At 45.2% G+C, this 27,473-nt stretch overlaps 1 protein-coding gene across 5 annotated transcripts in view; it reads right to left on the bottom strand.

The window, feature by feature from the left end:
- Nucleotides 1-27,473, bottom strand: part of DAPK1 (death associated protein kinase 1) — a 162,151-nt gene that overhangs the window by 59,478 nt on the left and 75,200 nt on the right. For all 5 annotated transcript variants that reach the window (XM_073228745.1, XM_073228749.1, XM_073228748.1 and 2 more), the window contains exon 3: nt 16,522-16,743. In XM_073228745.1, the coding sequence (XP_073084846.1) occupies nt 16,522-16,743 (222 nt within the window). The remainder of the gene's footprint in view (nt 1-16,521; nt 16,744-27,473) is intronic.

Below are 27,473 nucleotides of genomic sequence, written 5' to 3'. Positions count from 1 at the left end.
TTTCACTACCACCGATGCCTCCCCTAAAAGGTAGATGGAACAGAATGTATTCATGACACACTAGAGTTTTAAAAACAAAGTGGGCCTTGGGGGTGATGTAAGACAGATTACTACAGAGCCCCAATTTCTAAATCAAAACACTGTTCAGGGTCCCTGACTCTTGCTGGGATTTTTCCAAGATAGAGCAGGACTTGATTCTGGACTCGGTCTGGTCATAACCTAAACTGCAGGGGATCTTAGCTACAAGCGAACTTCACCTAATGAGGCATTTCAAGGCAAACATTATGGCTCTTCAGAGTTGGGCTGGGTTTCCCTATAAGGTGCCACACAGCAAGTGTGTGTAGTTGGTGAACTGGGGGCCAATCTGGCACATAAAAGTCCCAGTGAATGGCAATTATTATTCATAAAAAATACAGCTGCTGAGTTCCCTTCCAAGGACAGGGGAAATGTTTTACCTCCTTACCTTAGGGGGTTTGCTCCTTAAACAGTGCTTTCTGAAGAGGCTAGTAGTTTTGGTGGCTTCTTCATTAAACAAGATTAAATGCAAAGTGCTTGGCACCAATACGGTACATAGTAGGTGCTCAGGAAATGTCAAAAATCCTGCTTTGATGCCAGAATGGTTCACAAAGCTCTAACTGCTCTCACACCTCCAACTCCCAACCCAGCCTCCAGGCTACCATGGATCCACTCTCTCTAGAGGCTCTGCCTGATCCTCAAACTCCCCAAGAACTAACAATTTTATTTCAGTTCCTTTGCATCCAGGTAGACATGGGTCCTCTATAATTCAAAAGGGCAGACTGTTGGAGCTGGCAAGATGCCCTGAAATGGTTGTGCATATGTGTGGAATTGATCTACATGCTTTTAGGGAGACATGCTTCATGCACGAGGGACCAGATCTGTTAGTTTTGCCACCTGTGGCAAGAAAGGGAAGATTCCAAGCTTGCAAAAAATACCCACATCTGGAAGTACGCTGGGATGCCCAAAAGGTCCCTGCCTCAAAAATCTGGTCTTCTATCATCATAAAGGACTAATCTGTGAAGCTGGGTTAACATGTGGCCTCTGTGGACAAAATGAAGATTCTAAAGCAATCACGGGCATTCATAAATGAAAGAGCAGAATCATTACTTTCTTTCAGTATCCAAGATGGAAGTAGAATATTGGACTGGTATAGAAAAATGCATCATGATTTATCAATACCAGCAGGCAGACAGGACATGGGACCAGAGCACAACATTCAGCCAGTAGTGGACCAAACATAATATGTGACTGTACTGCAGTCCGAGTGGTCCCCTGAAATGATTACCCAACCCCCTCACTTAAACGACAACAAGTTCACATTCAAGGCCAAATGAAGGGGCCGAAGTCGGCTGAAGCAGACTTTCAAACAGGAGGCTGCAGTTCTCAGCTAGAGGTGGTTCTTTAAAAAAAAAAAAAAAAAGCCTTATTTTTTTTAAATTGAAGGAGCTTTATTATGTGGAATATAATGAGGCATTTATAAAACAAGCCAACAAACCTAAACCAGCTTTGTGTCTCTCTTCCTATTTCAGGGAGCAGAATCTACTTGCCCTCTGTCTATTGACTAGGTCAAAATGATTGCAACTCTTAGAAAATATGCTACTGATTCAGACATGTGGCTTGTTGGAGCCAGCTCTCCGAAAAAGAAAACCTTGGTGGTTGGTTTTTGGGTGATGTAGGCCTGCTGCTCAGGCAGGAGGGTGACATGTCACACTCACAGGATGTCTTACGTAGGTGGTCATCACACCTACGGTGGGTAATGCAAGCCACAGCCTTCCCACACCCAACTTGGTACTTACTCATTTTCTGATTCCCTACTTGCATTTTTGTTTCCATATTGAATAGGGAGAGAAGGAACATGGGAAAGAAGAATGGATGGGGGTGGTAACATAAAAATATTTCAAACAGATAAAATCAGTTTAAAGCTTCCAGAAACTTCCACAATGGAGTTCATCAGTTCAGAAAGGGAAATAGAAAAGTATAAGACAGCAAGAACAAAAAAACTTTGTCAAACAATGGCTTGATGTGCTTCCTGAATAATTCCATGACATCAAAGGATGTGCCCTTGGAGAGTAATAGCGTGCAAGAAAGGAGTGTATAAGGAGCCCAGCTGGATGTTTGCAGAACCTTGGGTTTCTGGGTTAGAGGGGTCCCAGTTCTGTGGGGTGGTGGGGAAGAAAGCGAGGGTAGAGAAGGAGAGTTAAAAATGAAAGTATAAACAAATTTGGATGAGAAAAAGCAGATGCTCGCATCAGAGAGGGAACCCGGGGTCAGAGTAGATCCTTAGCAAGAGTGCTGGGGATGCAGGGTGCACTCAGAGCTGGAAGCACAGGCCAGTACCCCACCAACCAACATCCTAAGGACTGAAGATAGCCTTGGGCCCCCTCGTTCAAGTGAGATGTGGAGTCCAGAGAATAATCAGGAAACACCACACTGACAAGGAGGGTGATCACTGATCACATGAGGCTATTTATAAAAGACTGTCCCCTCCCTGAGAAGTTCTAGGAAGTGAGATATTCAGGAATGCTGGGCATAGGTGGCCCGAGGAATGGCGGAATCCTTGGCTGGCCTGGTTCAGACATGAAACCCCTTAGAAAGGCCACATGTGGCCCTCTGGATAGGCCATCCTGGAATTCAGTGGCTCAGCTTGCCAATGCCAAGTCATTACCACAAATGGGGTACATGTGTGTAGAGGGGCAGGGGCCCCAAGCCTCAGGTGTTGGGATGGGGCCCAACAGTGCCTGGCTGGACCTGACAGTCATCATTTCCAGCCACAAACAGCCTCACCTGTTTACCCCGTACTCTGAACAAGTGATCACGTGTAACATCACCAGCATGATGTGACAGGGAAGAGAAGCATTGCTGTAAGCAACATGGTGGGGGAGTGTGGGTGGTTAGAGATGGAGCTGAGAGAGAAATTAGTTTCTCTTTCCAGAGAGTCCCTGCAGGTTTCTTGAACTAAAGAACTCATGCAAAGGGAAATGAGAAACTCCATAGCAAGCCTGACCACAGCATGCGCCAAGCCTCTTTTTACTTTAACGGCTTCAGTCCAAGCTTTGGAGACCCATAGAAATAATTAGGCCAAGCAAAGTGGGGCAAATGGAAAACCTGGGGCGGCCAGACGTCTCTTCAGTGGGTCGTTACAACTCATGCTAGAATAAAAGGCCAGTGGGAAGTAATCCAAGCTCGGACAGCCATAGATGGAGGTTTATTCCAAAATCAATCTGTCTCATCTAGTTGAAAACAAGGGAAGGCTAGTGTATGGGAAAGCACAGGGACCCATCTCTCCTCCCACTCCTTGACCGGGTTTATTCTCTGACAATCCAGCCCAAAGAGCTCAGGTGAAAGCTGCTGATTGTTGCTGACGAGCTGGAAATCCCAGGATGAGAGACCACTCGCCCATCAGATATGGGGCACCAGCCAACCCAGAGGCCAGTGTTGCCTGTTCTTTAACCATCCCCAAGACGAGACTTAAAATGGGCGTAATGCAGACTGGTCTTTCCCTTGAGTTCAAGGATGGATTGGAGGTGGAGAAAGAGTTAGAAGAGGAGGAAGTGGCAAAGGTAAAAGAGTTGGCATTTGCAGAGCAGGTGGATCTTTTCCTACCTCAGTTTCCCCACTCTGAGCTCTGAAGGATCTGCCACAGGCAGAGGAGCTGAGCACCCTTACTGTCAGCCTCGTGAAGGGCAAAGGAGTGGGTAGACTGAAACCCACTGGAAGAGGAGGCAAGAGCAGGAAGCCACTCCCACAGGAGGCCTCTAAGAAAGAGGAGGTGAGATTTGGATTTTATTTCAACAGCCTGCTTAGCCATGGAAGGGTTTGAGAAGGGATGGCTCTCTGTAGAAGGCTGTAATGGGCAGAGGTGACTGGCTCTCTGTAGAAGGCTGTAATGGGCGGAGGTGACTTGATTTTCTCAAGAGCCCACCTTCTTTTTCTTCTATATAAATGGCAATCAGCAGCTTTAATTATAGCCACCCACCCCTGATTATCATTGGCATCTAGCATTATAACACCAGGCATATGGAAGGTTCTCAATTCCTGTCCCTTGGAATCCCATCCACTATCCTTCTATCTTGCTCTTTCTCCATCCCATGCACCCAACTTAAACATATGGTCCTATGTCCCAAGACTTTTAGCCTAGGAGGAAATTAGCTAAGGTGAGAAACCATTCTGTTACCAGGAGACAGGCTACTTTCCACGGGTCACGCATGACAGAGTTTTTTGTTGTTTCCTTTTTCCAACCCTACTGTTCTTACTCTAGAAAGACCCCTCATTGTTGTTCACCTGTATCTCCTAGCCAGTCTCCCTGACGGAATTCAACCTTTAAGCACTTCTATGGAGCAATAGTGCTAGTATTCATGTCCCCTTCTAGATGCTTGAGATAGAAAGACAAATAAGTAAAATATCAGTCCACCCCTGGAAAGGTCAAAACCGATTACAGTAGAAAGACACATAAACATTTAAAATACAGTATGGCAAGTACTCTAATCACGCACTTTCAAAAGATGATGCAAACACACATAAGAATGCAATTAAATCTAACTGGGGCAGGTAGGAAAACCAAAGAGAGGTGGGATGTCTGAGTGGGACTTGGACAGTTGAGGAGGAACCCTCCTGGGGAACGAGTTGGCATGTCTGGTAGAGGATACAGCATAAACATGGGCTGGGGGTACCTAAGAACATGGCATAATCTGGTAAAGGCGAGAACTTCTCTGTGGGTTGAACATCAGGGGCGGAGATGAGATGGGTGGAAAGGAAGTGGTTGGATACAAGGAGATGGCTGGACATGAGTTCAAAGACCCTAAAACATTCCACTAGTTCTGGGCTTCATTCTGGGGACAGGAGGGAGCCACTGGAGGTGTTCTGTATAGCTCTATTGAGATATAACTCACATTATGTAATAGACTCTTTTGAAGTGTACAATTTAACATTTTTAGTATATTTATCAAATTGTGTAACTACCACCACAATCTAACTTTAAAACATTCCCATTACCCCAAAAGAAACCTTGTGACCACCAGCAGCCAATCCCGTTTCTCACCAATACCACCCCGCCTGCCCGAGGAAACCACTCTTCTACTTCCTGTCTATACAGATTTGCCTACTTTGGACATTTCACATAAGTCAACTCATATGATACGTGGTCTTTGGACACTGGCTTCTTTTGCTAGCGTAATGTTTTCAAGAGTCATCCATGTGATAGCATCTGTTAGTAACTCATTCTTTTTTATTGCCAAATAATAGTCCATGGTATGGATATGTCACATTTTGTTTATCCACTTATTAGGTGATGCATTTGGGTTGTTTCCACTTTCTGAATATCGTGAACAACGTTGCTATAAATTTCATACATATATTTTTGTATGGACATGTATTTCCATTTATCTTGGGTAGAGGCTGAAGAGTAAATATACTGAGTCATATGGTAACTCTACTTTGAATATTTTGAGTACTGGCCAAACTGTTTCCCAAAGTAGCTAATCCATTTTATATTACATTACACTATAATTATATCACAGTGTAATACTTTGGAGGGTTGTCCCAATTTCTCCCAAATCCCACCAACACATGATATTGTTCATGGTTTTTACTATGAACATCCTAGTGGATGTGAAATGGTCTCACTGTGGTTTTGCTTTGAAGGGATACCTTTTAATCACAATGAATGACATTGAGCATCTTTTCATATGCTTATTCACTGAAGATTTTTAAGCAAGAGAAGTAGTGGATTTGTAATAAATATGGAGATGAACTGTAAGAAACTAGAAGATGCTGAATAATTCAGGGAAGAGTTAATGAGATCCTGGACCAGGGAAAAAGTATGAGAATTGCAATAAAGATTCAGGAGCTCTTTCGGAGGCGTAACTCCCAGGACTTAATGAATGACTGGCTGTGGGACACAGTGGAGAGTAGAGAGAGAAGGAAGAAGCAAGGATGGTCTGGGCAAGGTCCAGTCTGGGCAAGTAGGAAGATGGTGATTTCATGAACCAAGCTAGAGAGAAGAGGGGAGAAGCAGGCTGCAGATGGGAGCTATGAGTTCAGCTTAGGACCTTATGTTTGAGGTACCTGGGGAAGATCCACTTAGGTGGAGATGCTGAATAGACAACTGGAGAAGCAATTGTGGGGCTCCAGAGAGACCTAGAGGCATGGCTGTAGGGGTACCAGTATAATGGGAGGTGACAACTGAGTATCTTGGGTTGCATATACACTAAGAAATTTCGCAAATTATGAAGCATTGGCTGGGGTCCTTTCAGTGGCAACTAAAGAGATGGAAGACAAACAATAAAGTTGACCTGCGGAGGGAATAAGAGTCAAGGAAGAAAAGGGGGCAAGTGCAGAGTGTTCTCCATCTCTGTGGGAATCCTTCCCACTGCATCCATGAGATATGTGGGTGCCAGCACGGAGAAAACTGTTTCTTCAGTGAGGACGGCAGCATGCAAAAGGTAGAAGAGGCAGGCAGAACACAGCTCTACTGTGGGGTAAGTTGCCCTGGGAATGGAGAGCTACCACCTGCCAAAGAGCCAGGACTTCTAGCCCTTGCCTTCCATGTCTCTACCTCCTCATTCCAATAACGTTTTCAATAAATGAAAAATAGGGCAAACAAGAAGGGGTCATGCTTAAAAAAACTGTACTTCCTTTTTAAGAATTTGTGATGAGCACACAGCCTTTGAGAAAGGAGGACATGAGATAAAATAGATTCTAAGCATCTAATAGCAAATTATGTATTCTTCAGTCCTATAAAGATTTCACTGGGGGAGCACCAAGAAGTTTGAATTGTAATTACTTAGTGTCGAAAGGACTAGGGAACTGAGAAAAATCCCTCTAAACCTAGAGCAAGAGTATTTTCTGTTTATCTCTCCAGATTCATTCTCTACCCTCCTCCCTCCAGTTTGGGGTCCAGTTCTCCATCCATTCAGTCCAGAGACTGAATGAGAAGCTTCCCTTCTCAACTGGCTTCTAGTTTGGTTTGTCTGACAGGGAAGGAGGATGAGGTCAATCCTGCCTGCCCCGCCAGGTTGCCATGGGTTGGCCGAGTCCCTCTACTCAAGGCTCAGCTCAGCTCAGGTGGCTCTCTCCATAACATCACCATTTCCAGGTTCCCCAGGGCACCTGCCTTCCTACCCTTCAGGTCGAAGGGTGGTGTAGCTCCTTGGAGGACTGTCACTGGTCTATTGAGCACTTCCCTATCCCTCATTTTCTTTAACCCTTGGACACACCTTTATTAAGAGAATCTTTATCAAATGGTCTCTAAATCTCCCTGTTCATGCATGCCATCTACCTCCTGGTAGAACCCAGAGTGGTGTGAATCAAATCCAAACGTTTAAGGTTTTATTTCTCACCTAGGAGACTTAGTCAGGAGTATGTACTGAAAACCAAGCAAGCAGATCAGCATCTCACAAAGGTAAACGTCCCTGTCACTGGTCAACTGGCTCTTGACCACATGTGACCCTTCTATCACATCATTAAGTTCCTGCTCTGTTTACACTTTCTGCACATGTATCAGGTCAAGCACAAGTGCTGTGGGTGCCAATGCAGGACACTCTTGCCCTCAAAGAAGCACACTGGGGGTGGGGGCAAAAAAAGCACATGCAGCTGTTAACACCAGGGCTCTCTCAGAGCCATCCTGCCGCTTAGCCTTCACCACCTCCACAGGACTACTGGAGTATTTTCTACCCTCTCCCCGTATCATGAAAATGCTAAGAAATGGGGGACAAGAAAACACAGCTGCTGGAAAGAGAAACAGAAAGGTCCTCAAGAGCCAGGTTGGCTTTCAAAAGCTGCTAAGGAAACTGAGGAGGCATAATGTGGTTGAAGGGCCACTGGACTGTGAGAACCACTGCCCTGGGGTAACAGTCCAAGGTGACTGGCCAGCCCTAGGTGAGAGTGAGGGTAGCAGGTTTGGAAAGCCTCCTTGCTCCAATGTGGTCTTTTTTATTTCATTCATGCTCCCTGCAACCCTCAAAGACAACCTTCGAAAAGATAGGCAGTCGGTCCTGTAGGCTGCATTTTACAGGGGCTTAGCAGAATTCTAGGACTCAAATAAAAAAGTTCCCTCCCCAAGAAGCTGCTGTCTGAGAATCAGAATGCCCAACCCTGTATGTGGACAGAATGGGCACAGTTTTCAGAATCTGTGGGGTGGTGGTATTATCACCCTCCTGGGGTTGTACCCAAGGATTAAATGAGATGGCATAAGGCAGGGGTCCACAGCTGCTGACAAAAAGGGTCAAATGAAGGGCAACTTCCCTTTCTTTTCCAAGGAAAGCCTCTCTCATCTTTTATCTACATCCTCTTTCTCAAAACAGTTTACAAAGATCTGCACCAAACTGGAAGAACTTTAAAAGAAGTGGGTATTCTATCCTATGCTTCTGAAACAGTCAAATTCACTTGGGTTTTTCCATAAAAATATTGATGGGAAAAGTCACTGATACTTTGGTCATCTAGAGAAGAGCAAGTACTTCAGCCCGTGGTCTCACTTATGCATAATTTTGTCAATAAAGAAGTATTCACATCATGCGGTAGCCATGCCTGCTAGCCATATTCATTTAGACTGGAAATGAAACTGACATTTTAGTATGGAATGAACAAATATTTACTGCTGTCCCCCTAGACCCCTGAGGTTCCTCATTTGCATTACAGTAATTTTGACTATATTAAAAACAAATTACACTTATGAAAAAAAGGGGTTAAACACAAGAAGATCATACTCAGTTGTTTGGAAATACAAATTAAGTGAAAAATGCAATATAAATTGTTTTTAGAAGTATTTTCGTTTGTTTTTAAAATAACATCTTGTGATAAAATGAAGCAGAAGGGAGGTTCCAAATGGCTGAAAATAGTTTGGAGAGATTGTTACGGACCTGTCCTAGACACTAGCCTAATTAAGGGACTCCCACCCATGACCTGTGGTCTGGATAGTCTTTCTTCTGAAGCACCAGCTGCTGGACAGTCTCCCCAGCCTCCTGTCTCCGAAGCTGACCCCAACCCCCACCCCAGAATCCTGAGTACTGTATGTCTAGACATGGCTGCCATTTGACCTGCATGGGAGAAAGCCAGGCAGAGGGTTTGGGCTAAGCCTGGACCACCAAGCTGGTAGCATTCAGCCTGGGAGGGCCCTGGGTGCGGAGAGGTTGCCAAGTGGTGCAGGGAACCTGTGACTTGTGATTCAGTAAGTATTTCTCAGATATTTATTTCTTCTTATGCAAAAAAGAAACTATGGCAAGCAGTACGGAGGCAAAACAGAGCAAAAGGGGAAACCAAATACTGGAGGGGTTAGTTGAAGCCACGATTCCATAGAATTCCCTTCTGGTACCCCCTCCTCAAGTGCTGGCTCGGAGAGTGGTTCACTAAGACAGAACAGTAACATGTGTGATGTGACTGTGTTTCCAAGAGGAAGTGTGAACAGTTCCCAGGGATTTGGACTGTCCCAGAGCATCATAAAGTACAGTCTGTGGTCCCGGGGAGGGGGTCTAAGAATAGCCCATGAGTAGAGCTATGGATGTCCCCCGAGGGTAGTGACTGGTAACAATGTTGCCCGGTTTACCAAACTTTAACGATGATGACAGATCTTCCTTGGAAAAAAGCCAGAATTTCAAAATACTTACTATCTATAACTCATGTATCTAGCACAGAGAACATCGAGCCAGACATCAAAATCATGAACATATCATTAAAAATCTGCTCACAGATACCACCTGTCATTTGCTTCTCATGATTTCCATTGTCCCAATTTTTCTAAGACTGTCCAGAAATCAAATAATCCACTTATGTGAATGAAAATGCCCATTTAATAAATACTGAGGAAACACTTCGCAATAGAACTGGCAAGAAGTAGGAGCATGGGGGAAGACATCCACACGGGGTTTTATTTTCAAGAGAATGCCTGAGTGGAAAATAACCTATTGTACGTGATTTAATTCTGTTGTGAAAGGTTGAGACTGTTACCAAATGCACTTCAGTTCTTTATTCTTGCCAAATAATAGATACCCGAGGAGCCAGATGCCAAAAGTGTAACCCAGAACAGATCTTAAAATTACCTTTGTGAATAAAAACAAAAGTTCAATAAGTCAAAAGAGCTGGCTCTGGCTCAGAGAATAAAGAACGAATGTAGAAGGAAAGAAAGCATTTAAGAAATCTGAGTATGCTTTTGTGTCTTATGAAGACAATGAGGGGATCAGAGAACAGAGTTGAGGAGAGGGAGGGGGATCCTGAAAGGCCTCCAGGATCGGATACACCTGAGCCTCCAGCATCGCTCTGGCCCTATGACCGCATTCAGTTTAGCAACTCTGCCACTTCTAACGTAGCTCAAAACCACCACTTTAGTCACTGGGTTTCTTGAAACACTCCTGCAATTCTAGATTTGCTGACAGCGCAGCATGAATTCATCTACACACATCCTCTGTGCTGATATACCATGACAAAATTCATATTCTTATTATTTTGCTTCTCTGCTTGGCTATGAAGGAGTGAACCAACTTAACAACGATCCTACATAGAGTGAGATAATATTACACAAATGTTTGAATACAACTCATCAGTCGTTTGTGATGAACAAACTGAATTCCAGAAATTATTAACTGAGACCAGGTCAAAAAGCAAGCTTAAGAGGGGAGCTGTTACTCCATAGGTATAGAGTTTCCATTTTACAAGATGAAAAACTTTAAGAGATCTATTACACCAAAAGGCGAATATAAGTAACATTACTGTTCTGTACACTTAAAAACAGTTGAAATGGTCAATCTTGTAGTATGTGTTTTTTAACTAACAATAAAAAATAAATAAAATGTGCCTTTTTAAATTAAAAAAGAAACAACAAAGAATGCATTGTTCATTCCATACACTGCCCTTGGCTACAACCATAACATACTGCACTAATTAAACTGAATTTCCTGTGACAGACACACACACAGACACACACACACACACACACACACACACACACACACACACAGGCACATACACAGAAAGCGAGCAATGGTTAGAAAAAGGATTTACTCTGATTTACAGCTCTATGTTAAATTCTAAGCAGAACAAATAAGGGGGAAAAATTCCCAATCTAGGAATTATAGTTTTCCCTTCAACTAGTGCTTCTGTATTAGTTGGCTGGGTATGCCCTAACCAAGTCCCACACATTGGGTGGCTCAAAACAACAGAAATTTATGTCTAATAGTTTTGGAGGCCAGAAATCCAAAATCAAGGTGTCTGGCAGTCTTTGTCCCGAGGGCTCTGAGGGAGAGGCTGTTCCATGCCTCTCCACGTAGCCTGCAGATGCATCTTCCCACTGCCCCATGTTCCCCGCAGGCCTTTGCCCTGGTCTCTGTCTTCACAGGGCCCTCTTCTTATGAGGACACCACTCATCATGGATCAGGGGCTGCTCTAGCCCAGAACGACCTCATTGCAGCATCTGCAAACAGCCTGTTTCCAAACAGGTCACATTTGAAGGTACTGCAAGTTAGAACTTCAATTTATCGTTTTGGGGGACACAATTCAACCTTTTAATGGCTTCTCAAAGGGGAACCCCAGACCAGTAGCACCACCTCAGAATTTGTTTAAAATGCAAATTCTCAGGCCCCACGTAGCCCCCACTGAGTTAGAAACTTGGAAGTGCAGCCAAATAACATCTATTTTAACAAGGCTTCCAGGAGATTCCCATGCATGCTAAAATCTGAGAACCACTGTTTCACACCATACTGAACATTCAGAACATGTAATACTAAGTGTGTACCTTGCCCTTCCAGCAGAATTACTAGCCCTTTGGGACTGTGCCTCTGACTGTAAATATCACATGTTGTTTCTCCCACAGTAGTGATCAACTAATACTTATTGCTTAAATATAGCAGGTAAAATCTGTGGTCTGTGCAGGTCACATGGGGCCTTTAGATGGGTTTTATCTTTTTATGAATATTATGAAATAAGTACCAACATTACAAACATAGCTTACAGACTTTTCTTGAAAAAAAAATGCAAGATTTAGTAACACTAGATCCCAAACTCCCCATGACCACAATCAACAGATTGGTGGGTGTCCCTTTGAGGTAATGCATAAGGGTTCCAGTTAGCCATAGTCCTCACCATTCCCTGATATCTCCCCAACACTGAGGCTTTGTGAAGCCTAAACCTGTTCATTTACATGACCTATTTGGCCCCTAAAGGCATTTGGGTTTGAATGAGCAGAGGAGAGTCAGACAGAAAAATATATCACTCTCCACAGCCTGAAATACTTAGCTGTTTCTGAACAGCAAGTTTAGGAATGGAATGCTTCAAGCCAGCATCTCTGATTAGCACCAACTTTAAGTTCTTAGAGTTGCTTCATTTTTCACCAGGTAACAGGTAAGCTGTGAAATGACTCAAGCACTGAAGCTCAAGGTTGTGTAGTGGCTTCCGCATGCAGCCGTGAGGGTGAGGAAGAGCAAAGTAAGAAGAGAGTTTTGTATCGGTATGATTGCGGGAATATGGAAGGCATGAAATTGTGACTTTGAGACATCTCACATGCCTCCTTCTTCGTGTACATGCTATGCTGGGCTGCAACAGCAGATCAGCAATGAAAAGATGATTTTCCTGTGAAGCAAGCAGGAGGACGTCACTCTTTAAAGCTCCTTTCAGGGCTTCCAAAATTTTTAAAGGGCAGATCCTGGACTAGGATTTGACAACGGTGCCTTTGACACAGACACCAAATAATTTCTGTACAAAGGACTAAAAAGATATCATTTCTGCACCATGCTCAGGTAACAGGAAGCAATTCATTAAGTAGCACACATAATAGTGGTTTAGGAGTTCTCTGTCTTGGTGGTAAGGCTGGGCCTGGAATCTGGAGGTAAGAACTCACACATAGAAGTAGAGAAAGGCACAAGTTTCCAACCAGGGGACAAGCTTTACCAGTAAGCCTAAAGAAGCCATGGAATTCATCCCAAAGCCATACATCAGAAAAATACAACCACTCAAAGTTACTGAACCAGAGGATTCAGAAAAGTGGCTAGTGTTATGTAATAGTGCTCTTTTCTGACAAATTCTTAGATTTTATTCTCTCCTCAGCCACACTGTACCTCAAGCATTCTTAAGAAGGAAAAGAGATGGAATATGTCCCTAATGACTCAATCTTCCTTTAGAGCTATTAGAATTTAGAATGACAATAATTTTCTCACAGGCAAAGATGACTATTCTTCCTGGGCAGACCTAATATTTTGAACAGTCTATTAAAAATTAATAGACTCTTCAGGGCAAAGTAAATATATAACAAATGGGACAGGATTGTGATGTGGAAACAATAATGTACTTTTCCTTCTTGGTACCTAGTACCATTTTATTAGGCAGGGTTTTCCAGAGAAAGAGAACCAATGTGCAAAGAGAGAGAAAGAGATTTATTATAAGGAATTGGCTCATGTGATCACAGAAGCCAATAAATCCTAAGATCTGAGTCAGCTGGAGACTCAGGAGAACCAATGATACAGTTCCAGTTGGAAGACAGGAAGAAGCCAATGGCACAGCTCAAAGGCCATCATGTAGGAAGAATGCCCTCTTATTTGGGGCAAGATCAGCCTTTTTGTTCCGTTCTGGCCCTCAACTGATTGGATGAGGCCTACCCACACCGGGGAGGGCAATCTGCTTTATCAGTCTGTTAATTCAAATGTGAACCTCATCCAGAAACATCCTCACAGACATAACCAAGAATAATGTACCAAATGTCTGGGCACACCACAGCCCAGTCATCTGACACATAAAAGTAACCATCACAACCCCCTACATGCCCAGCAGGTGAAAAGGCAAGGGCGATCAGCTCACAGGGGAAGCTGGAATCTGTGAAGAGCAAATAACCAGGGAAGAGAAACACACGTCTGACCCCAGGAGGAAGGGGCCATCTCCTAAGGTCCCTCCTGCCCCTTCCATCTAACAGCCACTCCTGCTGAGCTCACTGAACTTTACTCAAGGTTGCCACACAATGAACTATGTAAAGCTGTGCACCACTATGCACCTACCAGAATGGCCACAGTAAAAATCAAATACTGACAATACCAAGTGCTGGTGGAACAACGGGACCGCTCAGCCCCTGGGGACTGTAACATGGCCCAGCAGCTTTAGAAAATGGTTTGGCAGTTTTTTATAAAGTTAAATATACAGTTAGCGCATGAAACAGCAATCCCACTCATAGGTATTTACCCCTAAGAAATAAAAACGTACATCCATACAAAAGTCTATAACTAAATGGTTACAGCAGCTTTATTCATGATCACTAAATATTAGTAACAACCCAAATGACCTTCAGTGGATGAATGGGTAAACAAAGATCCATTCAGGGGAATACTACTCAGCAGTAGAGGAGCAAAGGACTATGCACAAATCTCAGAAGCAATATGCTGAGTGCAAAAGCCAGCCTCTAAAGATTGAATACTGCATAATTCTCTTTATATGATTTTTTCAAAAGGACAAAACTTCAGTGAGGGAGAGCAGCTCAGTAGTAGGAGGTGGGAGTAGGGTGTGACCATAAAGGGTTAGGACAAGGGCATTCGTGGGCTACTGGGACTGTTCTGAACCCTGATTTGGGTGGTTACAAAAATCTACACATTAACTTCCAAGACTTTGTACAACCAGCAGCAAAACTTCTGTGCACCATTTTAGAAATTTTAAAAATCCAATGGTAAATAATTGTATATCACCTAATTTACTCACAGGATAAAAGCATCTAACAGAAAGTACCTGTGGACTGGAGTCAGTCAACAGAGCTGAATCCCAAATATACACACCCAAGTGGCAACAAGAAGAGCAGTAACTCCCAGGCATCAATCGTACAGTTTGGTATGAAAAAGGATAAGTGCCATTCTGGAGTCACTGGGCACAACCTGGCAAATTCTCTAAAAAGGCAAAACAGTTCTGATTTGTAACGCTGCTTTCCCAGGAACTATGTAATACACAGTCTCTTACAGTAGCCTTAAGGGAGGAGATGTAGGCCTCAAGATGGTAGGATTGGCCCTGGTTTTTGATCTTGGTTCACATGAAGCCACAGTGAGGATGACGTGGCAATTCTTTCCTCTGCTGTATCCTGAGCAGGCTCCTTAATCCTCTGTGCACCCAGCATCCTGCTCTCCTTTTAGAGCAGTGCTTCTCAATGGGGGTAGGAGGGGGATTTTTGCCCCCCACAGGACATGTGGCAATGTCTGGAGACGTTTTTGGTTGTCATGGCTGGGGGGTGGGGGGATGTGCTATTGGCATCTGGTGGGTAGAAGCCAGAGGTGCCACTAAACATCCTACAGGGCATGGGACAGTCCCCTAAACAAAGCCTGAACCAGCCCAAATGTCACTAGTGCAGAGGCTGAGAACTTCCTGCAAATGTGTATCTCACTCACCCACAAGCCAGACGCTGGGCTAGGTATTTTTCAATTTTTATCTCATTTATCTCAAGACCCTTTGAAGTAGGTATTATTAACCCTCATGTATAGTTAAGAAGGTTGTTGCTCAAACCCATAAAGGAATGTGCCCAAATCCCAGTGACAGACAAGAAGCTGTGGGTGCCTCCAGACTTGACTGCAAAGCCCAGGGCACCTGCAGTGTGGGGCCCCGGGGTCTAGGCTGGGCCTGCCCAAAACCTCTCTTCACTTTCAGCAACTCTGGTCTCAAAAAGCACCTCTTAGTCCCAACAGATCTGCAAACATGGGGAGATATTAGACTGGCACAAGGGCAAATCTGAATTCTAGAGGCTTCCAGGAAATGGGTGGGGCTTATCAGCATCAAGAACCACCAGGATTGGTTTGTCACCAGGCTTCAGAAGCTCCATCGTTCCCTCTACCCTCAGGACAATGTCTCCCTCCACCCAAACAGCCCAGAGACATACCCTGCCAAGCTCTTACAAAGCTTCCTCTCTTCCCTCACTGGTCTGTGGTGCTGGACTTGGTCAGGAGTGGCACACTTGGGCAGGGGCCAGGGCCAGGGAGACACATCAGAGGACAACATGCTACACTCAGGTTCCCATCATAATGTCTGAGGGGCAAGGTGTGTTGGAGAAAATAGGCAAAAAACTTTAAAAATAAGTCTTATAATCACCTCTGAGTGATTCTGGTTCGATTTTACCCTATTGCATAAATTGTGTTGAGGATTCCAACAGTTAAATATCGGGGTGGGGGGAGTGTAAAGACACAGGGGAAGGGAACAGAAGGAGAAAACAGAGGAAGGCAGAGGAGCATTATGACAGGAGAGAGGACATGTAACGCTTAACATAAAACTCAGAAAGCAGATGATCTTACGACAAATGCAGAAGAGCCCCAAGTTTTGGGGACCTGCTTGAAATCAGGTGGGACTGCAGTCAGGGGGGCTGCTCTGCAGGATTATTCTAGACAACTGCAGCTAGGCCCCAGGGCAGGCAGCACACTCGTGGCAAAGAAGAAGCCATCCCAACATGGCTGCAGGGCAGGCCACTGTGCTGTCCTGCTGCAGGGAAGCTCTGGGTTGGCCTCAGCAACTCCCTCAGCCCTCGCCCCTGCCTACCCCTGGCCGGGCCACAGCCACACAGACAGCACTCACAGTTCTAAAACCAGGATGACATCTGTCTTGTTCTCGTAGACCTCATGCAGGGTGATGACATTGGGGTGCTGGATCTCCTTCAGGATGCTGACCTCCCGCTCAATGTCTTCGCGGCTCACGCCCCGCCGGCTGGATTTCGTCCGCCTTTTCTTGATAAATTTGGCGGCATACTGTAGACCCGTGCTTTTCTCACGGCATTTCTTCACGACGGCAAACTGCCCACTGAAGGCAGAAGACAGAAGAAGGCCCAGGTCACTTAAGACATTTTTTATTGTTCACTAAAAAAAGCAGGATTTGCAGAAGGCTGTAGCATGAGGGAACAAAAGCATCACGAATAGGCAAAATCCCAACTGCAGGAAATTAACAAATTAAGTAGGACTATTTCTTATGACATTTCAGTTTCATTAAGCCTGTTTCTGTATAAACAAAATTTCAAGGAAGGAAAATTCTTTTCTTGAGGTACAATTTATTGGATGGGCAATAATGCTTCCATTTCTGTGCTCCTCTCCTTCCCTCCCATTTCAGATCCTGGGACAGCAGGAAGAAGCTCCCTCATCTGACCTCTTTCTGACAAGCTCTTTTCCTATGTGTCTAGAAGAACAAGGGACTGGGAAAGGGAACTGGTAGAAAAATATACCTGCCTTCAGTGACAGATTTCTATCACCAATATATATCAATTGAGATATTCAGAACAAAAAAAATGTGTACAGTTCACCCCTGAACAACATGGGCTTGAACTGTGTGGGTATACTTGTTATACAGATTTTTTTTTCAACAAACATACTAGAAAACTTTTCAGAGATTTGCAACAATTTGAAAACAAAAAGGCCTTTCTCTAGCTTACTTTATTATAAGAATACAGTACATAATACATATACAAAATATGTATTGGCCAACTATTTATGTTATTAGCAAGGCTTCTGGTCAATAGTTGGTTACCAGTAGTTAAAGTTTTAGGGAAATCAAAAGTTACATATGGTTTCTGACTGTACAGGAGGTCAGCACCCCACACTGTTCAAGGGTCAGTTGTATTTTGTTCACACTTCAGGAACTGATAAGCCATATATGTTAGTTGCTTCTCTAGCACCACCTCCTTTTCCTCTTTTACTAATTAATAGCTATCCCTGTGGTTCTGGGGAAGCTGACTCCACTCCCAGATAGGTAATGGTCATGTGAGCTAGGCTAAGCCAATCAGGGAGGGCACTGTATTTCTGGGCTTCAGTGATAGGCGCATGACCTAAGTAAGACCTTTCGGAGAAGCAGAGACAAAAGACTTTTTCTGAGGCTCTTTTCTCTTCTGGATGTGAATAGTGAACTATATGACCCCAAAAGCTACTGCCAGCCACCTTGGGACCAGAGAAGAGCCATTCTTGGTTTGAAGTCAACTTTTGTAGAGGCAGAGCCAGCCAAAGGAAAGAAACCAGGTTTGTGGTAACGCTGTGGGGTGGCTGATCAACCCTAGCCTGAGGCCATCTCCCTGTGGATTTCTAGGCAATATAAGCCAGAAAACTGCCTTTACTGCTAAAGTTAGTTTGATTTTGGTTTTCTGTTTCTCGCAGAGGAAAAGTATCTCATACATCCAAAGTTATAGCATATAACCAGAGCCTCCTACTCATCTGTAACATAAAATAATAACAGAACCTAACACAAAATAAGGTGGAATAATACAGTGGAAAGATCGTCCTTTTATTTTATGCTGGCATCCTTGCTTATTCCCCAGCGCCCAGGGGAACTATCCACCTATCACAGGATCTGTACTTTTCTTGGCACCTGCTGGAGAGCTGCTCAGTAGAGAATTATCAGTTATTTTTAGCTAGCTTTATTCTCCTCACACGGAGAAAAAAGGGAGAGAGAAAATCAATTAATAGTAATATTTTGATGTTAAAGAATGGATACTTTAAAATGTAACTTTAGCATTGGAGGTCAGTGAAAAAAACACATAGTGGAGGATTATTTTTATAACAATGTCAAATTTTTTGCATGACAGATTATGAATCACCTTTTCCCCCAAATCACACTGGAATGTTAACCTCGACAGCCCATAAATTCACTAACTTAAAGAGTCCTGGGACCTGTTATGACTTTATTACATTTTCTGACTTCTTTGAGGAGTAAAGTACTGGGCCTTTTCTCTGGGGGGGCGGGGATTGGCAGCAGAGATGGGGCTTATGGATAAAAGAAGAAAAACAGCCTGAACACACAGCAAAACTAGCGAATGCTTTACAGAATCCAGTGAAGTGGTGCTACTATCCCCATCTTTCCTCAAAGACAGTGTTATGTCCCCACTGAGCACTCTCAAGGGGCCCAGGACACAGAGTGGGCACTGCACTGGCCCAACCTGGGACCTCCACCCACAAGCAACCCGTGCTTCCAGAGCCCAGCCCGGGCATGCCTCTCACACAATCACAGGGACTTGTCTCAAGGGCTGTAAAGACTCAAGGCCAGCTCAAGGGAGACTCAGTGGTTTGGATTGCATCTTTAAAAAAACAAAACAAGATCAAAGACCCAAAATTAAAACTGATCATGAGAGCCATGAAGAATTTAAATACAAGCCTAAATTCAAAGACCATCCCCAACTGTGTTTTCACTGCCAAATGTTCCATGTTGACCTTTCCTGCTTTTAATTTTGGGCAGATGAGAGCACCCAAGCCCACTCACCCCAGTGGTTTGTTAAGGAGAGACACTGAACACCCTGTGTGCAACACGATCCAAGCTGGCCATGTCAGCCAGGTTTGCAGAGGAGCATTTGGAGCCTAACTCCTTCACCAGATGATCAATCCCTCACTTATACTTCTGGGTCACACATAGGGACAGTGGTGGCAAAGGAGGAGTTAAGGGACCAGCAGGTAGGAAAGGCCCCTGTCCAGGAGAAGATACAATTCTAAGGTGCATGGCGGCTAACCTTGGCTGCAGACAGTCAGAGAGGTGTAGAATGATTTTGAGGCTGACTTTCCAGACCCATCTCAATACTGTCTCTTTAAGGACACCTTTCCTTATTTATCTCCACCTGCCCACTGCCTGGCCACAGCCGCCTTGTCCGCACCGTGCTCTCTCCTGCACCTGTGAGTCCACAGAGCCCCCAGGTTTTCACCTACTTCTATCCCCCTGAGACTATGATTCCTTGAGAACAGAGGGCTGCAGGCAAATCTTTACGTCCCTGGAGGAACTGGGTGATGCTCCTCTGGGAGCCCACAAGCAAGGTTTATATGCTGCCCTTAAATTCTGAATCTAGAATCCCCAAGACCAGAGGTTTAAACTGAAGATGCTTCACTGTAATTCAACTGAGTTGAGTGGGGCTAGGAGCACAGACTGCCTGTGTTTGTCTGGGTTCCCCTGCCCACTGGCTGTGTACTGTGGACTCATGTACTACTTAACCACTCTGTGCCTCGACTTCCTTATCTGTAAAGTGGGTCTAATAGCAGCACCTACCTTGAACTGTGTTTTGGGATGACAGGGAGGGATTAAATAAGCTAAAACATGAAAAGTGCTTAGAACAGCACCTGGCAGTAGGAAGTCTTCAATAACTGTTATGTTTTACTAGTCTTTGACAACTGGAGTTACAGTCATTAGCTTAGAGCTCCTTAAATCTCAAAGCACTGCAGTATTACCCCAAAATACCTCTCATAACTATTAGAGGGAAAAGAACCCTCAGGAAAAACACACTTTATGGGTAAAGTGTGTAAAACTACTGCCGAATCCAGTGGCTGCTTTAATCTTCAAACATGTTATCTGCATCCCTTCCCCAAGCAGGGTGAGTGATACCGGTCCCCACTGCTTCCTTCAACACCTGGGAAACAGTCACAGCCCAGTCAAAGAGCAGGCAGGGCACCCTGGAGAGGCCCCAGGGCCTTGATGTGCCCTAGGTAACTGTGGGGAATTTTCCCAGCAGAATCTCCCAGGCAGCCAGCAAACTGAGGACTGCCTCCTCGGAGAAGGAATTTTCTCAGCACAGCAATCTGCTTTGTGAGGCCCAATTTAAGTTGCACTGCTAGTTAATTGATGCTTGATCTTTTCCTTCCTGGGCAGCTGGCCTCAGCCCCCAGCTCCCTCAAGCCTACTGTGGGGGCAGTTCTTCTCCTCCAGTCTTCTCCCTACCTACCAACAACTGAAAAACCAATTTGTTCGGGTTTTGGAGGCCAGGGCTTCTACATCCTGGGCTCCCAGAGCAAGAACCGGATGCAGCTTCCAGGGTGAGCTCTGAGCAGGGAGGAAAGTAAATGCACACAGACAGGCAAGACTACTGCCGCCCCCTCCTGTTAGAAACCCGGGAGGACCCTCAGCGATGGACACTCACATGGGAGCTGCAACCACGGTCAGTAGATGGGGAGTGTGTAGCTTCTTTACTGGGAGGAAGAAACCCACCCTATATTAGGACATTTACAGTGACAAAACAGAGCACACTTGTGACCCTCCCTTTTGCAGCTTCCATACTTGCACATTCACCTACTCACTCCAATTTATTTATAACCTTAGTTACAGTTATCTCTTGCACACTTCTGAGGTCATTTGTGGATCTAAGTGGCCCAATGTGCATGTCCTGGGGCTGAGGTCTATCCAGGTGAAGTCTGCCTTCTTGTTCCAGCTCATCCTGTAAACAGTGTCCTTTTGGTGGTCTGTTTAGTGCCTTGTTTTCTGCTTTCTGTGCTTTTTGTTGATGGTATCACTACTTAAAATGGCCCCATGCGTGACATCCAGTGTCCATAAGTACAGAGGCCATGATACTCCTTAGAGAGAAAATATGTGTATTACACAAGCTTTGTTGGGCATGAGTGATAGTCCTGTTGGTCATGAGGTCAATGTTAATGAATCAAAAATGTACACTAACTGAGGTGCCTTTAAGCAAAAACACATAAAACAAGATTACCCAGTGATCTGTTGACAAAAATGTTACAACCGGAGGCTCAAAAACCTAACCCTGTATTTTCTCTAGGATGAATGGTTCAGTACTCCTTGATTCAGTGTTTGCAGTGAATTTATAGAACATAACTACCACGAATAATCACCATAATTGCTGTTTTTTTTTAGACCCGCTAACATTCTGTAATCTGATAACTGACAAGAGTTTGTTGCACGAGGTACAGGCAGCCAAATGCATTTTGAGATAAAAACTTTCAATTAAATGTAATAAATATTTATTACTTACTAGAAGGGTCAGAAACAAAGATCATGTGACACATCCTTGCTTAAAAGAGTTTTGTACTAAAAATAATTTGAGTCAAAAACAATCACAAGTTTTATTAAAAAGAAAAACTTTGGCTGAAAGGGATCAAAGCTTCATAGGGAACAACCTGCCATCCAATTTCTTTGTCCAGCTTTCTAATACATCTAATTTGATCACTACCTTTGCAGTCACTCAAGGAACCATAACCAGGATTCTATAAAGGAGATTTCACACATATTACCTTATTAATTATCACAATTTCAGGAGAGTCACATCATCACCTCATATATCAATGAGAAAACCAAGCTTCAGGGAGATTTTTAAAAATTACCCCAAATCATCAGCAAGTTGCATAACTGATAAGTAAATCCAAACCCCAGTGTATCTGCCTCCAAAGCTCTACTCACTGAACCCCACTCCTGTACTGGGCTCGGGCCCATTTTGTTTGAAATACCAGTCACCTGCCTGTGAACTTACAGTCGGACTAGAACATCATTCTAGAAAAGAGCTTTGGAAGGCGGAGGCAAAGAGAGGAGGCCTGTGGTCAAACACATTTGGGCAGTGTTGCTTTCCCCTTGCCACTGACAGTTCAGCAAGTGTCTTAATTAATTAAAACCGTGTTTCAACACACTCTGAGGCGCTCTGCAATAAAACGTCAGCCACCCTTGTGTGTGTGCTTCATAAGCACCACCCTAACAATTAGAGAATCATAGAAGATTCTCAAGGTCAGCACACCAGGATGAATGCACACATTTGTGAAGTGTTTGTGTGTTTGCAGGTCTCACACCTTTCACAGTGCATTAAAATAAACCTGCTGACCTTTGTCTAACACAGTCAGGTTTTCTTTCAAATTCATTTATTTGTGGGAGCTACGTTCACTTGGGGAGAGATGCGTTGGACATACAAGGTCACAGATGCTGCCCTCAGAATGGAAGAAGAGCAATCTGGCTGGACACAACAGTTTGTTCTGCCTTATGGGATAAAACCTAACTTAGGGTCTAACATTTTCATTGCTGACCTTCATCTAGATACCACAATAGAACAAGCTCTCCCATCCGGATTCAAAAAAGTGACTAGATGGCATACAATTTTTTTTTTACTTTAAATGTTTCTACCCAGCACATAGGACAGTTAAAAATTATTTATATAACTATTTGTTATTGTGAATTCCCAACATTAATACTGAAAAAAGATCTGGCTTGAATCAACCAGCTGACAAGCTCCATCTCTTCCCTCCTCCCAAGTCTTCCCAATAAGGTTTCTAATTAACACAAAGTAAGTTTAACTTTTGAATTCATATATCAACCCCTGGCACAACTTTATGGGCCAACCATTCTTGAAGAGCTGCCTTGAAAGAGGGGTAGCAGCTTGAATCCTGCTAGAATTCTGGGATTACATGTCTTAAATGAGAGATGAGGTGATAGAAATGAACTTCCAGGATGAGTTAACATCTGGTAATAATTCATACATATGGCAGTGGAAAAGACGCCCAAGGGTTTACAGACTGAAGGTAGAGACAAGCACGGACCACCACCATGTGGGAGGGGCACTAAAAGGATTTGACCACTCCAGGGGATGGGGTGGGCTCTGGAGACCCAGGCTGTGTCTTGAAGGCTGAGTACCAGTCAGAGGTGAAGCAGGCATGTGTGTGGAGGGCCAGCATAAACTGAGGCAAGGAGGCCATGAGAGAACCTGCGTAGTATTTCTGAGAAGAGGGAGTGGTGGGGACATGTGAGGACAGCCCTACAGACAGGCCCTGCCCAGGAAGGAGCAACGCCAGCCCCAACTCCGCCAATGCCACAGGAAAGCAGGGACCTCTCTGAGCCTCAGTTACCCCTCTGTGCAAGGACAATGACAACATGAAATGGGGCCATGTGTGTGAGTGTACACTGTGTTCTCTAAGTGCATCAGCACAAGTAGAGGGTAAAATGAACAAGCTATCTCACTTCATTCTTCACAACAGAGCCAGATGGTAGGATTTCAGCAGCTGAAAAGCAGCACCAAATTTCTTCTCAGCATTTTTCTACTCCCAACAACTTTGAAATCAAGTGTTAGTTTGCAGCATTTTTTTTCCCATTAGGGCTCAGCAAAGTTAATTTTATTTTGGATGCAGACCTATTCCATTTGTCCCCATTGTTCCCCAAAGGACCTTGTGGCTTTGCTTGGATGTTGGAGTTTTACCTTGTGGGTAGATGATGAGAAGCAGATCGCACTTTTCAAAGACAGCTCCAGTCCCATCTTCCATGTCATATGCTATTCCACAGTGTGACCCTGCCTGTCCGGGCATGAGAGGCTCTTATCCAATCTCCTGGAATCCTGGAATCAAGCCTTACTTGACCAAGAGAATGTGGCAGACGTGATTCTGGGGCTTCTGCCTAGGTTTCTTGGAATGCACGTTCTTGGGAGCTTCCTTCTGGAACCCAGCCACCCTGCTGGGGGAAGCCCAGGCCACATGGAGAGGCCATGTGAGGATGCTCCCATGCACTACTCCTGCTGAGCTGACAGCAGCTTTAAAAGGTGGTTGGGTGAGTGGCCACTGGATACCTGGCCCATCAGAGCTTCAGATGGCTCCAGCCCCAGCCAACATCTTAGTGCAACCGCATGAAAGACCCAAAGCAGGAACACTCAGAAGCATGAGGGGTCATAATTGTTGTTTTTAAACTACCAAGTTTGGGGCAGTTTATTATGTGGCAATGGACAGGTGGAGCAGCACCAAGACATTCTGGATGGTGGGCTTGACTGGACTGATGACCTGAGAAGCTGAGGGGGGGAAGGATTCCACACAGGGGATGAGGGCCAGCAGGTGACCAGGCCATGGACCAGCCTCATGGCAGAGAATGGGAAGGAGCAGGAGTGCCCAGCCATCCTGAGCCAGCCCACCCAGGCTCATGGAGTCCTCCTGTGACATCAGCACATGTGGCTGGCTCACTTTTCAGGTGCTTTGCCCCTCATCTTGGCAGATCCCATGTCTCCAGGAAAGAGCTGCACCATTTAGGAGGGTCCTCTGTGCCAGAAGCACAATCAACAACACACCCCAAGGACTCTGGCTGAAATGCTTTCACAAATTTCTGGCTGAGCCATGCTTATTGCTCACCTCTAATTTACCCTTTCCCATCTTTGTGATGAACCAGGTCTCCATCCTGAGAAATACACAAAGCCAAATGCTCCAGGAAGACCCAGGAAACATACTTCTACCGAATCTTCACGCTGACTGGTCCAAATGCCCAGGGCATTCCCACAGTGACTCCGCTATTAGGGGAGGTCAGGTGAAGAGAAGCAATTTGTCCTTGCTCCATGGAAACCTCTCCTCCCATCCTGACTCACTAGCCCCAAGGACTTCGGCAGATGAGAAAGGCTAGCCCTGTATGGATCTGGGTACATCCGACCAAGTTCAATCCCCTGGCATGTTTCGGTGGCACAGCACTCAGAACTGCTTTCCTCCTGCTCTTTGAGAAGCCACTCACAACAGGAAGACAAAGCATTTTTTACAGAAAAGCAAAGCCAGTGATTTACTATGATTATTATTAAGAACAACCCTCCAAAAATTACTTTGAACTGCTACCAGGGTTCAGTCAAATGGCACATGACGTGGAGAACAAGGGCTTCCCCCACCAATGAGAAAGTGGTGCCAACTGCCAAGGTCCCAGCAGGGCGAGGCAGTTCACCAAGGAGACAAACAGCAGCATGTCACCTGGGAACCGGAACACACGTGAGTTAGGAGTGAGATACAGATGCGAGGTGCTGCTTAACGGTGGCTGGGACACATGGGAGTAACACGCTGGGCAGAGGCAGCCCCTTGGGGACAGCATCCTCCTGGAGGACAGGGCCACACAGACACGTCAGCGCCTAGGAGAAGAGAGTGAAACCCAGGTGCCAAGACCAGGGGCGGGCAAGGATCTGGCTCCCACACAAGTGTGGTGCTGCCAGTGGGTCAAAGAAACCAAATACAGGGAGTATCGGGTAGCTTGAGCAGCCTCCTTATAATTAAGAAATAAGCAAACCAGAGCAGGCGAGGACTCAGAAATAAGGAAGATTAGAACGACAGCAGTGGGTCCTTGGCTCACTGCACTTGTCCTGATGGTACCTCTTGGAGGGCAAAGGTCTGAGATCTATCTGGAAGAGCCTTTCCCAAATGAAGAGATGCTGCTTGGAGAAAGGGTTTCATAGCCAAGCAAGTTTAGGGAACAGTGAGGAAACAGTCACAACAGGTCTCTGCATGTAGGACTCTGCCCTTTCTCAGAGGGGGTCTAGCATTCAATGTTTCAGAGGATTGAGGTCTGTTGTTAACCACACAATCCTTTGGTTCTGGCTCTTTGGTTTTTGTCATGAGGCATTTTGACGCCAGTTTTTTATGAAAGTTTGCTTTTGATCTTCTCTCCCTGTTCAATGGTCAGCTTCTTGAGAGCTGGCACTAGACTCTGAATGCAGTGCTTCCTTTTAATTTTCAACACAGAGCTGCCCTTTGAGGCTATTTCCTAAGATAGGATGCAGTCACAGTACCCCTTCTCTGGGCCTGGGTGGAGCTGGGCGCAGCTGGGGAGGAACAGTCAGACCTTTTTTGGGGGGTGTCTGGACGGTTAGAAGGACGGGGACCAACCGCATCAGGCTTGGAAGAGGAAGCAGCCCACTGCCTCCTCTGGCCGCTGGTCTGTGCTGCTTGAGGAGACAGGATAACCTCACTCCTGACAGAAGCCCGGTACCACTGGAGACTAGTTTTTCTTTTCTTTCAGATGGTCTGTTGGGTTGGTGTGTTTGGTGGCAACAGAGAGCAGGCAGAGCACCACCACTCCTGCTGCCTGACTGAGAGCCCTCGCTGCCACCCTGTGCCAAGTGAGGGTGGTGGTGGGAAGGAGCCCGGGTCCCGTGGAACCCTTGGAGCGAGTCCTGAGGCCTCCCTGGTACTTGATGCACACAAACCTGGAGGTGACGCCGCTATCTTGTTCTGGGGAAGTTCCTTTGGTTTCTGTCACTCGTTGCCATACCTCATTCTTGCCTGATCCAGATACGGCCTGTGAGTGGGGATTTACCACCCACAGGGACTGATGAGACATTGGCACGTAACAGAGTGGTGAGGGCAACAGGACAGAGGCGAGCAGAGTGAGCGAGGGTCCCGCTCCAGTTGCGGGCTTGGGGCCGTCACCCACTCTGCTCGGCACCACCCCTGGTCCCTAACTCAGGGCAGGCGCAGAACACCTGCTTGGTGTTAATTTTTTTTTTTTTTTAAAGCCCAAAGGGAAAGGAAGAAAAAAATGTATTGGTACTTACACTTGATACTGTCTAAACAGGATCCCTAATGGACCAGACACATAAATAAAAACAATACTACAGATATTTTCTCCAAATATATAAAGTCCTACATCAGAACCAGGACCTCCTCATGAGTCCAGTTTGCTATGGAGAGACAAATGTCCTTCATCAAAAGGTGTCACACTAGGATAGGCCTTGCCATTTAACTCACAGTGACCAGGCCAGACAACCAGAGGTCGGGGCTCCCTGCCCCAGTGTTCAAGCCGCACAGGGCCCTCTGGGTGTCCAGCTGGGACTCAGAGGGGTCAGTCCCTTGCATGATCACTCCGACTTCAGCATGCTGCCCTTCGGGCCAATCCCATTATTTGCATCCCCTGACTTTGACATGTAATCCCCTTTCAGCTACTGGGCCGAAGTTAACTAACTGGACCATAGGGTACAATCTGTTCTCAATTCGGCAAGCTGCTCTCAAGGTAGAAAAACTGGAAAGGGGGGCAGGAGGTTCAGCTGACTTCATGGGGAAAGAGAAGACACACAAGGAGTT

This window comes from Manis javanica, chromosome 2 (assembly GCF_040802235.1).
Source record: "Manis javanica isolate MJ-LG chromosome 2, MJ_LKY, whole genome shotgun sequence".
Classification (NCBI taxonomy): Eukaryota; Metazoa; Chordata; class Mammalia; order Pholidota; family Manidae; genus Manis; species Manis javanica.
This window is presented reverse-complemented; position numbering and strand designations above follow the sequence as displayed.